Raw genomic sequence first — 18448 nt, 5'->3', positions numbered from 1 at the left:
GTCTGAGCCACTTGTCAGGCTCAGCACGGCTGGTATGGAGCCTGCTTGGGATTCTCTCCCTCTCTTTCTCTCCCTCTCTCTCTCCCTCTCTCTCCTTTTCTCTGCCCCTCCCCCACTCACTCATGGGCACATAAGCTCTCTCAAAATATATTTTTAAAAAAAGACTATACAAAAATTAGGACAGTGTGTTACTGCTAGAGGGACAGACAGATTAAAAAATGGAACAGAAGAGAAAATCCAGAAAAGGCCACACACAGGTACAGTCAACTGATTTCTGAAACAAGTGCAAAGGCCATTCAATTGCGGAGAGATAGTTTTCTCAATAAATGGCGCTGGTGCATCTGGATCGCCATAGGCTACAGTTTTAAATAAAACATGTAATGAGAGAAGGGATATCACTGTTTTTGTACATAGCTCAACATCAGGCACCTAGAACAGTAACTGGCACCTAGGAAGTGCTTAATATTTGTCAGATGATGAGTAGTCATAAAAGCTACTATTGTCTCAACACCGTGTCCGGGAACAGGTGGTGGTGTTATCTGCATATGATAGAAGGGATCTTTGAAGCTCAGAGAGGTCAGAAGACTTGCACAAAATTCGATTAAGAATCCGTCTGAGCCCAGGACACCTGCTGCTGCTTTCCAAAGCCTTTCAGGGTGGGGTTCTCAGACCCCCACACCAAGCCACGGCTGTCCCTCTCACCAAACCCGCCTCTCCCCGCCTCTGCTCGGAGCCTGTCAGCATATGTGGCTTAAAGACCAGGGTCCCCCGCGGGGCACTGTGCACCAAGCCAGCTCATTTATTCATTAATTTGCTCTCCATATTTCCAAACAGAAAGCGGCCGTTCCAGGCAAAGCAAATCAATACTGTGCTCCATGATTCATCTTCATTCGTACCACATCCCCACACTGTCCCCGGTGCTGTTCACCCAGCCTCCTCCTGATGGCTTCCTGGATGCTGACGGATAGGATTCTCGGAGGCAGCCATGCCACGTTAGCAGATTAAATCATTAATACCTGCATCGGTCATTTTTACGAGCCTCCCTTACCCCAGACTCGTCACCACCCTCGTGTTGAGTACACTGTTAGTGAGCTGGGCAGCCACAGCGAAGATGGAATTGCCACTCCTGGGATTTTATTGGCTGCGAGCTTAGAGATATTGATTCCCCCCGCCCCTGCTTTTCTGAAATCAGGTGTCCTGCCCAGAGTTGCAGGAATTATTGAGATGGGAGATGAACATAGACTTGCTGATGCCCCCTGCTCTGTGTGCCATAGACTTTGCTTGTTTTCCTGCAGAGGGAAGAAAGGTGGTCTCCTCACATTCGTTCTGTTGGTACAGTTTAAAATAGAGCAGTCGGGCGCCTGGGGGGTTCAGTCGATTAAGCGTCCGACTCCTGATTTCAGCTCAGGTCACGATCTCATGGTTGGTGAGTTCGAGCCCCTCCTCCGGCTCTGCGCTGACAGTGCAGAGCCTGCTTGGGATTCTGTCTCCCTCTCTCTCTCCCTTCCCCACTTGCTCTCTATCTCTCTTTCAAAATAAATGAAAATAAATAAACAAACAAACATAAAGTGGAGCACTCACTCCTTGCCAACCACTCCTGGGCCTTGTCCAAGCGACGGTCACAGAGGCCTCCCAGCACCCCAAAGAGATGGGGATCACCATTAGCTCCTTCGTTAAGGAGACTGACGTTCTGGGACGTCCCCCAGATGACAGCAGACTTGAACTCGGGTGTGCATGACTGCGGAGGCTATGCTCTTGACCCGCGCCCACCTTTGCCCTGCTGCCTTCTACTAGAGAAGGTACAGGTGGAAAGAAGATAGATGTTCAGCATGATGGATGGAATGTCTGTGCCCCTTCCCCACCCTTTCTTGTGTCGAAGCCCTGGGTTCTAATGTGACAGTATTGGAAAGCAGGGCCTTTGGGGGGTCATTGGGCTAGATGAGGTCATGAAGATGGGGACCCCATAATGAGATCAGTGTCCTTAGAAGAAGAAGCCACAGAGCATGTGCTCTCTCTCTCTCTCTCTCTCTCTCTCTACCATGTGAGGACACCGTAAGAAGGCGGCCATCCACAAGCCAGGAAGAGAGCCTCCCTGGGAACCTGACCATGCTGCCATCTTGAGCTTGGACCTCCCAGCTGCCAAAACTGTGAGAAGCAAGCACGTGTTGTGTAAGCCGCGCAGTCTGGCATTTTGCTCCAGCAGCGCCTGTGCAGACAAAGACGTCAGAAGCATCAGTCGGTCCAGGAGCAGAAGCATCACTCTGGCTGCCCAGGGAGGCAGGGAGGAGATGGGCAAACGCTGGAAACCAGAGCGCGGCGTGGGCTTACCCACACTGACACCTTCCACTGCCCTCAGACAGTTCCGCAGACCCGGACTTCCCTACCCTTCACAGCAGAGGAGAATGGAACGCACTCCCTCTTAAGTTCCAGAAGGTTTAACTTTATCCCTAAAGGAGCAGACAGTAAATATTTTAGGCTTCGCGGGCCACCCAGCTCTTTCACAACGACTCAGCTCTGCCATTGTGCCACAGAAGTGGCCGCACACAACGGGTGGATGAACGGCCATGGCTGCCTTCCAATAAAGTTTTATTTACAAAAACAGACAGCCGACCAGATTTAGCCTGCAGGCCATGACCTCCTGTTCTGGGGGCTGGGGGCGGGGCGGAGGGTTTGGGAGCAAGAGTTTGTTGATTTCTGGACCCTTGACACTGACCCGTATTGGATCATGCCACGAGGTCAAGAGGTAGGAAATGTCAGCGTGGGGAGGGGAGGAGCAAAGCCCACACATCGACACGGCCTGATGAAATGCAAAACTTCTTGCATGGAGCGAGTCAGGGTAACACGGCTGGAAACAAGTCTCATCGTACTAATAAAAGTAGAAACCCAGAGCCCTTACGGTGGTCTACAAGGCGCTCGTGATATTCTCCTCCGGGCACTCGCTCTCTGATCCCATCTCCTGCCGCCCCTCCCCCTGCATGTTGCTGTCAGCCATGCTGGCCTCCTCGCTCTTCCTCAAATGGCCGAGCTTGCTCCCACTTCAGGGCCTTTGCACATGCCGTTCCCTCTGCCTGGACCAGAACCACGGGGCTGGCCTGCTGGAGGATAAGACCTCAAGGAATGCCACCAAGTCATTCCAGCTGAGGCCATCCTCGACCAGCTAGCCCCGCGCCAGTCTATCAGCAGACCATGAGTGAGTCTGTTCAGGATCAGCCGGGCCTGGTCCAGATCAGCAGGACACCACAACCAAACTACAGACTTATGAACGAATAAGTCCTCACCGCCTTCAGTCACTTCTTCGTGTCAGGCTTCTTTCTTACACAGCCGTAGCTAACTGACACAGGAGGCTGTGCCCCCAACTGGCTGTGTGAATAACACAAGCCTTTACCCTGTCTGGCCCTCCAAAGTCTTCATCATGAAAATGAGAGAATCACAAAAACCTTACTCCTTCCCTTGCCTGCTGTTTCAGGAATATTCGGCAGTGTAGCTTCTGAAACCTCTCCTCTCCTTGGCTTTTAAGGCGCCAGGGTCATGCGGTTCCCCAGCCTCTCTTCTCTGCACCTGAACTGCTTCCTCTACTTCACCCAGAGTGCACATTTCACCACCCAGCCCTGTCAACCCTGCCTGGATATCTCCTTCATGACCCCCAGGCCCAGGACACACCCTCTGCTCAGTTTGCTGCAATAACCTCTTTTTTTCTTAATTTTTTAGTGTTTTATTTATTTCTGAGAGAGAGAGACAGAACATGAGTGGGGGAGGGGCAGAGAGAGAGGGAGACACAGAATCCAAAACAGGCTCCAGGCTCTGAGCTGTCAGCACAGAACCCGACACGGGGCTCAAACCCACGAACCGTGAGATCATGACCTGAGCCGAAGTTGGACGCTTAACTGACTCAGCCACCCAGGCGCCCCTGCAATAACCTCTTTAGACCACTTTCTCTGGCTCCAGTGGCTCTAACCCCACTCATCGTCTACACTGCTGGCAGAATAATTCCCCCTGGGGCACAAATTCCTTCTTCCCCTGCCTTCAACCCTCCTGTGACGTCACTGCCCTCAGGTGAGGTTCAGACCCCTTCACAGCTTTCCTCATCCCTCCCGGGTAGAGCCCCTGCTTCACCTCCCACTATTCTGCGAGCGTTAGCTTAGTGACTCTCAACCCTGACTAAGCAGTAGCATCGCCCGGACAGCTTGTTACAAATCCCAAAGCCTTAACTCCTCCCCCAGAAACTATGGTTTACATGGTCTGGGATGAGGCGGAGGCACTGGTGTTTCCAACCCCCCCGCGTGAATCTAACATGCAGCCAGAGCTGAGAGGCACGGCCCCAACCACACGAAGGGCTGAAAGTTCTCCCGTGGTCTCCATGCCTCGTGCCATTCCACTCTTGCTCCTTCTCTCTTGGCTTCACCTGGCTGATACCCACATACCCCTGACCCCCAGCTTCCCAGTCTGAGCCCCCACAGTCCCCTCTGCTGAAGCCCATCAGAGCATTCACCACACTGAACGTGAACTGTCTGTAGCAACTCAATCACCACACCACGGGGGCTTAGCACAGAGGCTCCCCTGTTAGTAGACTCAATACACGTTTGTTGGATGAATGAGTGATCTCCATTCCCTTCTGGTCACGGGGACAGGAAACCGACTGTCTTTTCACTTCCCCCTCCTCCTCTCCTACTTCGATGCCAATGCGCATAGTAGGTGCTCAGTAAATATTTGCTGAGTGAATCAATGAAGAGAAGTCGCAAGAGACAGGCATCTGCCCCTTCCTCACTTTTGCAAGGGAGCTCAGGGGAGCAGAGACAAATCAACCTGAACTTCCTACACTTTTGCTAAAATGGAATTTGCGAAGATGTCCTGAAAAATGGATTTAATTAGGCCCGTTAATAGGGGAGTCATTGGTAGCGAAGATTTAACGCAGAGGCTGGAAAAGGTATCGATGATTTTACCATTTTAAATTATATAGGAGGTTATTCCTTACCCCTGCCTTAATTAGAAAAATGCATCTCGACGGAACCTCAGCTTTGGTGGGAAATAAAGCCAAAGGTAGAGGCAAGATCTGATATTTCATGGAAATGGGGCGTCAGGTATCCCGGCAGACCGTGCACCAGCTCAGCCCAGGTGAGCTCGATGTGAGAGAGGCGGGTTAGTGGCACCGCACGGCCAGAGCTTATTACGCTAACGAGTGTCAAGGCGACTCGATGTGGCTTTTAATTACAAGAAACATCCAGGAGAGGGAAGGGTACAGTGTCTCCAATAACGGCATGGAATCGTACATGTGTTTCCAGAGCCCCGTGGATTTCTCGCACTCCGTTCTCCTGTTGGGCAGCTATAGACTTCTGGGTTCCCATTGGTTCCGCAGTCAGATCCCGGAAGAGACATGCCCTTAGTCTGCATGAAAAACTCAGCTGTCCCCAGGTAATGGAGACAAGTCTAAGCTCCATTTGGGGCTCTCACTTCCTTCAGACACAAAGAGCCTGAAATGTCCCCCAGAGGCCTTCTCTGGGGACCCAGGAAATGTCTGGATACGTAAGAGGGCATCATTCATTCTACAAATCCTTATTGAATATAAGGAGATGACAGACACCATTCTAGGCAGAGCTGGGACTAGGTAGGGTGAGGCAAGTGGGGAACTCAACTCAGGGGTTAAACTTAGGAGAATGATTAAAAAATATAACTCGGAGGGGCACCTGGGTGGCTTAGTCAGTTGAGCGTCCGACTTTTGCTTGGGTCATGATCTCATGGTTCGTGCGTTCGAGCCCCACGTTGGCTCTGTGCCGACTGCCAGCTCAGAGCCTGGAGATTGTTTCAGAGTCTGTGACTACCTCTCTCTCTGACCCTCCCCTGCTCACTCTGTCTCTCTCTCTCTCCTAGAAATAAATAAAACTTTAAAATATATATATATATATAACTCGGCAATCAAGATGACCAATATTTTTAGGCAATACTGTTAAAAATAAAAATGAATGCAAAAGTATCTACGATGAACAAAATACCAAAATTTTAATCGCAGAGAGGATTCTAAGCCTGTGCTTGGAGGACCTGCCCCACCACCCCATCCCCAGCCTGGGTTCTCAGCACTGGGGTACTGCAGCGAGCTGATCAAATCGCCCCCCTCACAATAATGCCGAGAAGAGTGCGAGACAAATGACGAACACAATAACTGAGTCAAGTACACGGGGCTGGTGAAGGGGCTTACAGAGGGAGATAAAGCAGACAAGGGGGTGTTTCCATGAAACATCTTGAAGCCCCCCTCCCCACCCAGGACTTTCTACTGCCCAGTGTAGCAGAAGGCACAGGGCTGCTGGGCCGCTCCAAGGCCAGCTCACAGCCCTGTGACCCACCCGCACTAGGGCTTAGGGCATGTCACTTGCTTTCCACGCCATCCCTTCTTGGCACTCCATCACCTGAGGCTGTAAAGGCGAAAGCTCATAAAAACAAAGACATTTGAGAGCTATCACTCTGCAGGGAGCCCAGTGCCGCGTTCATTGTGTTCCTTCCCTCACGTGACCCTCACCCCACAGATTTCTATCCCGTAGGAAGCTAACACCTGAGGTTGAGCAGCCTGCCCCAGAGGAAGGCGAGGCTTTGCAGTTCTCCAGGCCAAGTTCAAGTCTGTAATGTTGGGCACCTCAAACGGAAACAGGGTCTCCGTGCTCCTTCTGTGCCTAAGTGACCTCGAGCAAGTCCCTGGATTGCTGACCCTTGTTGTCCCCATCTACAAAATGGGGATACTCAGGGGCCCCCCTCTCCTAGGACCACTGAAGCCAGGGATCCAGCATATGGTGGGTGCCCCATAAAAGTGAGCGCCCCCTCCTGTCCTCACCCCTGCCCTGGCCACCATACCAGTCTCCAAGGTGATGGGGCTGAATCGGTGGGTGAAGTTCAAACGCAGCCCATTTCCAATTTTACTGACAGCCTATTTCATGGATCACAGAGACGCAAGTACAGCTGCTTATTCAACGGAGGAAAGAATGAATTCATTTTCATTCCTTAATACCCGATGTGACCTATTCTCGGTTGATCTCTCCTTTCCAAGGCTACAGAACTTCCTGCGGACTTTCAATTTGGCCCAAAAAAGAAAATGTGCAATAATGACAGAATACCCTGCCTGGAGAATGCTGGGAGCCGAATCACCACCGTGCTGGTAATAAGTCCGAATGAAAGATATTATGTCACCTCGTTTGAATTAAACAGATGAACTGTAGTCCTGGACCGTTAAAAATGAGCCAATCTGCTGGAATGTGTCCAAGCACTCAGTGCCCCTAAAAGGTGCTCAGTTCTAGTGGGGGGTTTATATCCTCATTTTCTGCCAATAATGCCTCCACTCTGCAAGTGCGGAGGAATAATTCGATGAAAAGGAAGCCGGCCCTTCAGGAGTGGCCTCTTTCCAAGGACAGCCCTGACGGTGCTAACTCAGGGCCCACCAAGCCCTCGCTGGTGCACTCCGTCTGTGAGTGGCCTGGGTGGGGGTTAAATGAGAAGCATCACAGAGCCGCAGGTCAGGCAGCCAGGGCCCCATCTGCAGACTGGGTGATGGTTAAGTGCCCCGACAATGTTTTCTCCACCAGGAGCTCGGTGGGGGGGCTTCCCACCTGCACCCCAAAAGTCCAGGGAGAGAGGTAGCTGATAGCCTGGCCTCCCTTTACAAACAGGGAAACTGAGGCACCTAGTGTGGGTCACAGGCCCAGACTGCCTGAGTGCGAAGGCTGCCGGGCACACACACCCCCAGTCCCGCTCAGCCAAGCCTCCACCCCCTCTGTCCCTGAGCACGCGGCTCCCACACCCTTTCCCACCGGCCCTTCCGTGACACAAGTGGCCTCTCCCTCAATCTCTGCCCCCTTGTGGTTTGTGGCTCAGGAACGTCTTTCCCTGTCTGAGAAGCTGTGTCCCTATCTGCAAACCCATAATGCTCGGGTGCCCCCCAGAGCTGGCTGGGCTGGGAGCCAGAAGACATGGCTCTGCTGTGGACCAGGCACGGCAGCCTTCGGAGATCTCCTTCTGCTCACTGAGACTCAGCTTCCTCATCTGTAACGTGGGACTTCATAAGCACTTCCTCTCCCAGGGTTCCCCACCCCAGCACCAGAATCCCACTCAGCCTCCTTCTGGCTTTAGGACTCAGCCCCTGGCTAAGATGTAGCCCCGACCTCTCAGTTAATCCACCCGCAAAATGATGATGACAGAGGCTTTATATCAGTGCAGGATAATAAGAACGACTAAACCCTAGGGAACTTTCCAGGCCCGGCCCCTGCTCTAGATGCTTTACATTTAGGGGTTCAGCAAAACATTATGGGCCACAAGGACTCAGCAGGTCAGAACACACGCCCCCTGACCTCAAGGATACCAGGCGCTGGTATTTTCTGGCCCCTTTTCTCAAAGAGGAAACCAGGCTGAGGAGGCTTGGATACCTTGACAGGAGGCACCACAGACCCCCCATTTCCACCCCAGAGCAAGGACTTGGTGGCAGTTTAGGGCCGGGCATGCCAGCCAGGGCACCTGAGGAGGCCCTGCCCACGACCCTGGGTCTCCCCGGGCGGTTCACACGCTCGGGTGTGTGTGCCTAAGAAAGTCCCTGGAGGAATCTCTTCACAAAACTGCAGGCCTGACCGAGGACATGGGTTCTCGGGGGCCAATCAGCCCGGGTTCAGGGTGGGCGACTCACCCCGGGCGGCTCAGGACTGCTCAGTGTTAAAACAGGAGGTTCCCCCGACCCCGCCCCAGCCCAGAAACGCCCTTGGTCACGAGCTGAATGGAGACCGTCGTTCCCACAGACAGCGCCTTGCGAGTTCTGCGCTCAGTGGCCAGAAGGGACCCCTCCCCTTCCCCCCTTGCCTGGCGGGGCACGGGCCCCCCTCTGGTGGTCTCCCGAGACCCCTGCCCCGGGTCAGTGCTTGTCGACAAGATGGACGGCCCCACAGCCTGAAGCCCCCAGAGCGTGAGACACGGCGTCCTCTGAGAAGGTGACGCCCAGGGTCTGTTGTACCTCGTCTCTCGAAGCTTCCATTCCTCCAGGCGGGTCCTACCACAGTCCTGGGGGGCACAAGGCGGGCTCCGGATACTTAGTGCTTACTGAGTGCTTGCTGGCCTCGCTGAGTCCTCCCTACCACCTAAGGGACAATCACCCTGCAGACACGGCCCGTCTAGCGGACTCCACTGAGGGCCCCATCCATGTCCTGTTGGCTCCGGGCTCAGCCTCGGTGCGGGCGGTACTGAGTGATGCTTGAGTCTGTCCTCCTCTTCCCCCCGCCCTCCTCTGCCTCGGGGCTCCCTGGGCCCCACAGGGCCTCGCTCAGGGAGCCGGAGGCCACACCTCCAAGCCCCTGCGATGTGGTCCCTGCAGCCTCTCGCTCACCCTCTGTAATGCCCCCTTTACAGGCATCCCTTCCTTCCCTGTCTTGCAGCCCCATCTCTTCACGGGGTTTCTTGGGACCCCTCCCTAAATGAACTACCAGATCCAAGTCCATGCCTTGAGGCTGCTATTGAGGGGACCCAAACTGAAACAGAAAGGTTAGGTAACGCCCAGGATCACAAGCTGATAAGCAGCGTTTCGCAGATTCGAACTCAGATCTCCGGCTTCAGACACTGAGCGCTCGGTGACTTTGCGTTTGGTTCTCATACTCGATCTAGGGAATATTCATGCCCCTCCTCATCCTCGGGCAGCGTCTCCTCCGGCCTCCCTCCTCACCCCCTCCTTCACCCGCTGAGCCCACAATAAAGGGCCCAAGATGAGGTCTTGCCACAGCTTAACAGGAGCTGGGTGACCAGCCCTCACAGAGTGTCACACCCGCTTCCAGCCACCCCAGCCTCCCCTCTGTTTCCCGATACCCCCCACCCCTCACCGCCCCCCAGGGGGGCTTATCTTCAGCCAAACCTGAGCATTCTGAAGGGCTATGTTTTCTAACCCGATAATGCAGGCCACAGATATCCCGGGGAGTCGTCCCATCCCTGGGCTGAACCTCAGAGAAACATTCAGATAGAAGATGAGGCCCAATTGTTGAGAAGTGTCTGCTCCATTCATTGTGCGCGATGAAAACGAGTTGAAGCTTTCATAGTCTGTTTGGGAGACTTCTCAGAAATGCGCAGGGCAAATGTCATGTGAGAGAGAACCTTAAAGGCACACGCTTTCGCAGGGGGGAAAGGGGGAAATAACCTAAATGCTCATCAGTTAGAATGGATGAACCATGACAGTCATCAGTAGGATACCCCCCAGGACTGGAATTGAACTTGAGCTGCGATCCCGCCCAGATGCTTCTCACATGATGTTGAACATACGTTGGAAAAGTACCCATAAAGAACGCCACTTATATCACGATTAATGCCATGCGAAACAATTCCATGTTGGTGTAGTGGCATGTCCCCTTAGGCTCTCAAGGATAAAGGCGTGCGTCAGTTCAGTGATGAGCGCGAGATTCTGGACTGCCACGGAGACAGAATGGGGAGGGGTAGACGGGCTTGGAGGTTATCAGTAAGGTCTTCTTTTTCTTTTTTTTTAGATCGAGAGAGGGTGGAAGGAGGGGCAGAGGGAGAAGGAGAGAGAGAGAATCCCAAGCAGGCTTCTCACTTGGCACAGAGCCCGACACAAGGCTTGATCTCACAATCCCAAGATCATGGCCTGAGCCAAAGTCAAAAGTCGGATGCTTAACCGACTGAACCACCCAGGTGCCCCCTGTAATGTCTTTCTTCTTCCTCTCTTCCTTTCCTTCTTTCTTTCTTTCTCTTTCCTTCCTTCCTTCCTTCCTTCCTTCCTTCCTTCCTTCCTTCCTTCCTTCCTTCCTTTTGTAGGTCCTAAATAATTTAATGGCTGGAGGGAAATCCAACTCGCAGGAAGAATGACCTTTCTTCCTGGACAGATCACCCCTCTGGGCCATGGCTAAGCTGGCTCTCTTCGTCTACCTTCATCTCTTCTACCCTGAAGAAGGTAGAAAGTCCAAGGTCCTATCGTCAGGGACTCAGGCCCAGCCATGGACACCATCCACTCAGGTGCCAAGTGCCCCTGAGAAGGGAGGTGCCCACCATGTCCGGTTCCCAGGAACACCTCTCATGACCCCCGGGACAAGTGCTGCCTAGCAGCCAGGAGCCGGGCTCCGGGGCAGTGAGGGTGGGACAAGACAGTGGGTGCCAGCGTCGAGCTGGGTGCCCCAGGTCCACTGTCTCTGGTCATCCGACAGCCCGGCACGGGGCCCGGAGTCCTCTGTACCCCGGCCTGCGTTGGGCTCTCTCAGTGGAGCACTCACCCCGCTGCCCAGGGAGCACGCAGGGGCCACTCCAACGTGAACAACTGAGGGTCCTCGGCCGGACGAGGCCAGATAATGGGGCCTCCTGCAGAGAGAACACACGTCCATCCGAGGGCCGCAGGGGAGCCCCTGGGAGAAGAGAACTCAGCAGGGAGAGCCTTGGGGGGAAAGTGGGTGCCTCGAGGGTGATGGTGAGGTCCAGAGGGTTTGTGATTTCACAATGTGTGTGCACATTTATATATACTTACATATGTCTTCACGTGGATGTACTCACATGTGTATATGTGCGTATGGAGATACACCCTTGTGTGTGCTCAGATATGCATATTCTTAGGTATTCATGTATAAACATAGACATTGTGAATGTATTTGCATGCATACACACAGGTACTTATGTATATATGTATACGTGTACATCTGCACAGAGACGTGTATATGGACGTATTTTTTCATGCAAATACCTATATTGTCTTAAGTAGAAGGTGAAGGGGCATGAGTTGGGGCCAGCACTGCCACCATGCACCTGGGGGCAGACCCTGGCCTGGGTGTTTCCTGTCTGCCCTTAGGGCACCCCCCCCCACCAGGGAGTGTTACTCTGTTTCTGTTTCCGCTTCTGGCTGGGGGAACTGAGGTTCAGAGAGGTTAAGGTGGTCACAGGAAGTCACCCACCCGGATGGAGGACACGGGACTTGAAGCACAGCACGCCAGAGCCCCACGATGGTAGGGGACGGTCACCCTGTCCATGGAGCGCTGTCTTCCCTCCCCCCCCATTTTATTTTCTCCGCAGCACTTGCGTCACAAATGAGCCTGTGTCCCCACACCTCCCGACTGTGAGGCCCACCAAGGAGGGACTTGTTCCCGGCTGTCTCCTGAGGGTCTAACAGTACACTTAGCACTTATTTCTTCTCAGTGACTGTGTGTGGAGGATTTCATCCCCACCACCATTTGGGGCGTCGTTAAGCACGGCTCCGAGTGGGCAAGCTGAGGCTCGAAGCCAGGCTGATCTCTCTTCTGAGCCACTAGGCTCTGCCCTTCCTCACAGCCCTTACCCAGGTGCACCCCGCTCGGCAGACTTCAGAAGGAAGCTGTACCATTTCTAGAAGACCGCCCTGCCCCTCACTCAGAGGCTCTTGGGCCCCACAGCTGGCCTTGACCCTGCTCTTCCTCTAACCCCCACACCCCACCCCTCAGCAAGCCCCGAGTCCAGCCTTCCAGATACACCCAGCTCCCACCCCCGCCACTGCTGTCCAGCTCTGCGGCCACTCACTGGTCAGAGCCCTCCCGTTCGCTCCCGGATTCCTGCACCGGCCCCTCCTAGCTCCCCATCACACCCTGCCCACCGGACGTCCCCCCACACGAGGACCTGCTCAAACTCCAGTCCGCTCATCTCCGACGACAAGTCACGAGCAGCTCCCAACTCCACAGGGCGAGTGATCCCAGCCTCCCCAAGAGAATAAGGAATCAATATCTCTGCCCTCACAGGGGTACTCTAGCAGAGAGAACCGGCAATGGGGAACCAACACATCAAAAGACTCGCAAATTGTATTTAATGCCATAAGGCACATAAATGAGGAAGTGACGTAAAGAATAACAGAGGGGCCTTCTCGTAGAGGCCAGGGACACTTCCTGAGGGACACTTTAGCTGAAGCTTGAAGGCCGAAGGGCTGAGGGAAGAGCATTTCAGCTGGGATCTTGTTCTCTTGCCAGTGCAAAGGCCTTGGGGCAGGTGAGAACTAAAAATAAGAAAACCGCCAACGTGACTGCACCTTGAGGTGATGAAGGGGTAGGGTGTGAAGTGGGGCCAGTGACCAATGACGTCCTAAGAAATGCAGCTCAGAAGGGGCTCGGCCGGGAGGCACACCCAGGTGCATGACATGGCAAAGCAGAGGCCACAGGCCCCGCAGGAAGTGTCCCCAGGAAGGTGGTCCTCGCCCCTCTCTGGCCATAAGTCCCTTTCCTGCCCACCTCCAGCCCCAGCCACTGAGGTAACTGGTGCCAGGACACTATTGTCCTCCCTCCCACCCCCATGCTGCCTCATAGACCCATCACCATGGGAACCGGGCCAGCCAATCAGAACACTCCCCTTTGAAAGGCCCCTTTATAAATTGAGCCTCCGCTCCCCCAGACAACCCACACCCACCATTCAGAGGCCTCCCAGGGTCCCCTCCCCCTGGATAAACCAGATCAGCTGCCCCCCACTTTCGGGGAGTCTGCTGCTTGGAATGCTCAGGCCCGAGCCCCAAGCCTCCTGTACCCCAGCTTAGAGCCCCGATCCCTCGCGTGGCCACACCACGATGCAGGAGCCACGCAGGAGCCCCTAGGACTTGCAGGCGGGAACCTGGGTAGTGTGTGGAGAACGGAGAGCAGCTCGCCGAGCCTGCGGCAGCCCAGCCTGGGGAAGCACAGGGACAGTGACGCCAGCCTGTTGAACAGCGGGTATGCGGGGGATGAGGAAAACAGCGAGGTCAGCCTGGTAGTCAGGAGGCACCGCGTAAGGCTGCACCGAGGTCTCAACAGCCAGGCGGACAGCGTCCAGACCAGCCAGCCGGGTGCCGTCTACTGTCCCAGCCAGATCAGGAGCCAGCTGGCCGGCCAAGCGCCAGGAGCAGAGCAGACTGGAGGGGAAAAGTGAGATGAGCCTGCCCGGCAGCGGCAGCGGGGCCAGCAGCCTGACCAGCATGAGCTTCATCAGCCTGGGCAGCAGTGCCCTCAACTACCAGGTCAGTAGCGGGCTGGTCAGTTCCGCCAGCAGCCTCCTCTCCAGCCAGGCCAGCAGCTGCCAGGGCGCCCCAGGGGACGGCACCGTGCAAAGCGGGGTGCAGAGTAACACCAATCTTCAGGAGGGCGACGCTGGAGACAAGGGCAAAGCCAGTGACCAAGGCTGGGGTCAAGGCCAAGACCAGGCCCCCGAGGGCCAGCAGCCTGCCCAGATGTGTGTGCCTTTATAAGAAGACTCACCAGCCACTAGGTTCTTGAAGGATAAATACAGACGTGAATCCGCAACAACCCTAGACTTTACCCAGAGTGGTTACAGCCAAAGTAAATGCCTTTAAAAAGTATACACTGTGTCTGAACTTTGGGTGGGGCGCCCCATTTGTAGCAAACGACTGTCAGCAGCAGGGTCATGTGAAGTGAGAACTGTTGAAGACGAGCGCCACCTGCAGTGACCGTCAGCAATCAATGGTTAAGACCATCTATACTGAGAAACCTTATTGAGAAGAACAGCTGTATCGAGGTCCTTCGAGGCTGAGTCTACCTTCCCCCAGCAATACCACCGTGAGCCCCAGCAACCAGGACCAGCCGTCTCTAATGGGATCCACCAATGGCAACAACATCTATACTGAGAACCATCATGGCCGGGCTCGCCGGCCAGAACTCGTCAGTGGGGGCAACTGTGATCGGCAGCAAATACCAGCTCTATTTAGAAGCATCTGATGTTAGAACCTCCCATGAAGGAACCGTGCTAAGTGATGAGCACCATCTAAGGGCAACGCCAATGGCGGCAAGCTTGGGAGGGGCAAGCACCAGCCGCGGCTGGGACTGTCCACCATCGACGGAGAACCACAGCCCTGGAGAGAGGGACCCGTACCGAGCCCTATGAGACGTGCTGCTCGCGGGAGCCAGAGAGGCTGCATTTGGAGCTCCCTGATGATGCCCCATCCCTGCTCGACGTGCATCTCCAAGGAGGTAGAGACAAGAAAGTAGCCCAGGAACCATCTTGGTTGAGATGGTTGGGACTATTTCCTATGGCAGGACAAAGCCATGATCAATACTGAGTGGCGACAGACATGAACCCAGCCAAGCACGGCTGCAAGCAAGACAGCTCTGCGCCATTCGGCGGAAGTCTCCTACGTGGGTGGGAGGGCTGAGGACCCTCGCCTGCCCCTCCCCGGGACAATAAAGCCCTTCCCCAGGAGCTGACCACACAGACCCTGGGGAGTGAGCTCGTCCGCTGAGGGGCGGAGGTCAGAACAGCCAAGAAGACACCCACGAGGTACCAGAAGGAAAGCTGAGGGGGCACCAAAGACAATAAAAGGTGTCTGGAGAGGCTGAAAGTGTGTGGAGTCTGGTGTTGTGTTCCCGGCCGAGGCTACAGAGACAAACGCAGACACAAGAGCCCTGTTGAGAGGAGGGCTTAGCGATCATCTCTGTTACCTCTAAGCTGGTGGTCTGGGGGGAAGTGCTTACAATTTCTGAGCCTGAGTCTCTTCATCTGGGAAATGGGAATGATAATCCTTATTTCATACATAGATAGAATGGTCGTGTGGATTATGTGAAAATGTATGTTTTTTAACTTTATTTTGAGAGAGACAGAGTGAGTACGGGAGGGGCAGAGAGAGGGAGAGAGAGAACCTAAGAGGTTCCAAAATGGCAGCGCAGAGCCTGACGTGAGGCTTGATCTCATGAAGCCGTGAGATCATCACCTGAGCCAAAACAAAGTTCGACTCAACAAACTGAGCCACCCAGTCGCCTCTGGACAAATTTTTCTTGACCAAAAAAACACAAACAACAACAACAACAACAAAAAACCCCTAAAGACTAAAGACCAGTGGACCCATAGCATCTGCTTAGAATTCGAGACAGATCAGCAGATGGTTTGATAGGTTTCAGGAGTTAGCGGTTCTGGGTTCGAGGGCATTGCATGTCTGGACTGGGGAGGCCCTTCCTCTGGAGCATGGGTACATTCTCCCCCACTCTCCTCCCGGCTTAGAGGGAGCAGAGCACCCACCACCCAGCCCCCACCCCCATGGCTGCCCTGCTCTCCCATCTCAGAGGGTGACAGAGGGCACACAGCTACAAGCTGGAGCCCTCAGTCTGGAGGCCACAGGACCGCTCAGGCACAGAGTGGCCAAAATGAGCTCACCACCGTCCCCTGGCTGCCTCCTCCTGTCTCCTTCCTCAGCAGATGGCATCATCTCACTCCACTGTTCAGGCTGGACCCTCATCACACGGGGGTCCGCCCCTGGCTGCGCCCCTCATTCCAGCAGTCCCTAACGTGGCCCCTCCCCCACTGCTGAGCCCCTAATCGAAGCCATCTTCCCCCCAGACCCGTGGTTCCCAGCCCTGCCTGCACAGTGGAATCACCTGGGGAATATCTACAAGACAAAGATGTCTCCAGAGGCCTGGACTGGGCATCAGGGTGTGTTTAAAGTTCCCCGGGTGATGATAAGGACCAGCCAGGGCTGGGAAGTGCCTCTGCCCTGGCTCTGTTCCCCATCAGATGCACTTTCAAGCCCTGGAGTCTAAAACTGCCACCTGCAGGGACCAGGAAGTTACTGTAAGGGAGCAGGGGAGGGGCTTTGGCACACTGGGGAACACACACCCCATCCAGAGAGAGAGAAGTCAGAAATCCAAAATCGTATGTCAAATCTCCTGATTTTTAAAAGTATTTTTAATGTTTGTTTATTTCTGAAAGGGGGGAGGGGCGGGAAGTGAGAGGAGACACAGAATCCGAAACAGGCTCCAGGCTCTGAGCTGTCAGCACAGAGACCGACGTGGGGTTCGAACTCATGAACGGGCACCCCTCAAATCTCCTGATTGTGCAACGCTGGTCACAAAATCAAATTCTTTCCAGAATGTGGGGGTAGTCAATGAAAACATTTCTGAAGGCAATTTCAGAACTGCATGAGACTTCTGCTTCTGAACACAGTGATCTTTCTGAAAGGAAAATCTGCTTCTCTTCCTTAACTGCTTAAAAACTCTTGAATTTCCCCACGGGCCAAAGGATTTGGCACGGCATTCAAGGCTCTTCAACAAGCCAACCTACCTATGTTTTCCTTACCTGGACTCCTGCTTCCTCCTCACCCTCTTTATACCACCTCAGACCTGTCATGATTTACATGCAGTAAAATGTACTCCTTTTCCATACAGTTTTATGATTTTTGACAAGTACCCACGGTCAGTATCCATGAGCACACCCTGAGTACCAAATAGTTCCATCGCACCTCAGAAATCCCCTTGGAGTCCGTTCCTCCCTCCCCAGCACTGATGAGCGGTTTTCTGTCCCTCGTCTTCCCGAACGTCACACACAAGGAATGACACGCTGCACAGCAGCTTTATGAGCCTGGCCGCTGTCACTCAGCTCTTTGTGACTCAATGTTGCTTGCTGCTGAGTAATGTTTCACGGCCCATCGGGTCTCTGGTTGAGAGATATTTGGGTTGTTTCCCAGTTGGGGAGGTTAGGAAACGACTAATAATCACTCACGTACAGGTGTTGCTATGAACATAAGTTTTTCATCTCATTCCAGGAAGCACCCACGAGTGGGATGACTGACTGGCACAGGACTGAGTCTGGCTTCGTAAGCACCCGCCGGGTCACTTTCTGAAGGTAGCTTTCCTTTCTGTTGCCAGCACTTTGTAATTGCCCGGGTTTGGGATTTTCATTTTCGCTCTCCAATTCCCTCTCCATTATCTTAACCATAAGAGGAAGTTTGTACCGGTCTCCCATTATTAACTCAATTTTATAGATGGGGAAACCGAGGCACAGAGATGCCAACTTTGGGCAAGTTAGCGGCAAGGCTGGGATTTGAACCCAGAGTCCATGATCTTAACCGTTCCCTGCTTTGGACAATTAGGGCCCCTCCACACCCAGGGGACAGGCCACCCACATATGAAGAGCCCCCGGGCAGCTGTTTCTTGTCCCAAAGGCCCCTAAGTGTGCACCCCCCACTCTACGTGTGTGCCCCCCTGAGGACAGCTGTCACTCCCCACCTCCTCCCTGTATTGTCGATGCCACTTCCATGTCAGTGGCATCAACGGTGGCCAAATGACTGACTGACTGGGAGACAGTGGGTGAAGGATGACTTGCTGAGTCAGAAGGAAGCTGGGTCCCCCAAGGCAAGGCCTGCATCCCAGCAACTGCAGCCCCCTGGCCAACAGCAGGTGCGGCTCAGGGTCCAAAACTTCAATACCGCTGCGGGTACAGGCCTGAGCCCCCAGGACCGCCCCAGCCTTCTCTCTCGCCGTCTGCCCGGCAGATACTTCCCGGCCGGGCGCTCTCCCACCCTGGCGCTGGGGACGCAGCACACACTTGAAGCAGGGACCATTTTTCAAACGAGTCTAGTGATTTTTCCTTTCCTGTCCACTGGCTTGGTGTTCAGGACGCCGCGGGCTGGGAGGGCCGGGCAGGCTGCAGGCGCCGGCTCCTGAATTATTAACTGGGCTGGGGAGAGGGTTGCTTACAAATGCTGTAAGCAGCCTGGGCAGCCCACTGACTTCCAACA

General features: G+C 54.3%; 1 protein-coding gene across 1 annotated transcript; it reads left to right on the top strand.

Moving 5' to 3' along the window:
• The first annotated feature begins 10857 nt into the window (after window positions 1-10857).
• On the top strand, window positions 10858-15280 carry CUNH16orf82 (chromosome unknown C16orf82 homolog). The gene is made up of 3 exons (XM_077760557.1): window positions 10858-10909; window positions 13197-13210; window positions 13351-15280. The coding sequence occupies exons 1-3, from the start codon at window positions 10858-10860 to the stop codon at window positions 13855-13857; spliced, it is 573 nt and encodes a 190-aa protein (XP_077616683.1). The 3' UTR covers window positions 13858-15280.
• The last annotated feature ends 3168 nt before the right edge of the window (window positions 15281-18448 follow it).

Source organism: Crocuta crocuta, unplaced genomic scaffold (genome assembly GCF_008692635.1).
Source record: "Crocuta crocuta isolate KB4526 unplaced genomic scaffold, BGI_CrCroc_1.0 scaffold73, whole genome shotgun sequence".
Taxonomy (NCBI): Eukaryota; Metazoa; Chordata; class Mammalia; order Carnivora; family Hyaenidae; genus Crocuta; species Crocuta crocuta.
Note: the sequence above shows the minus strand (reverse complement) of the source record. Positions and strands in the feature narration are given on the sequence as shown.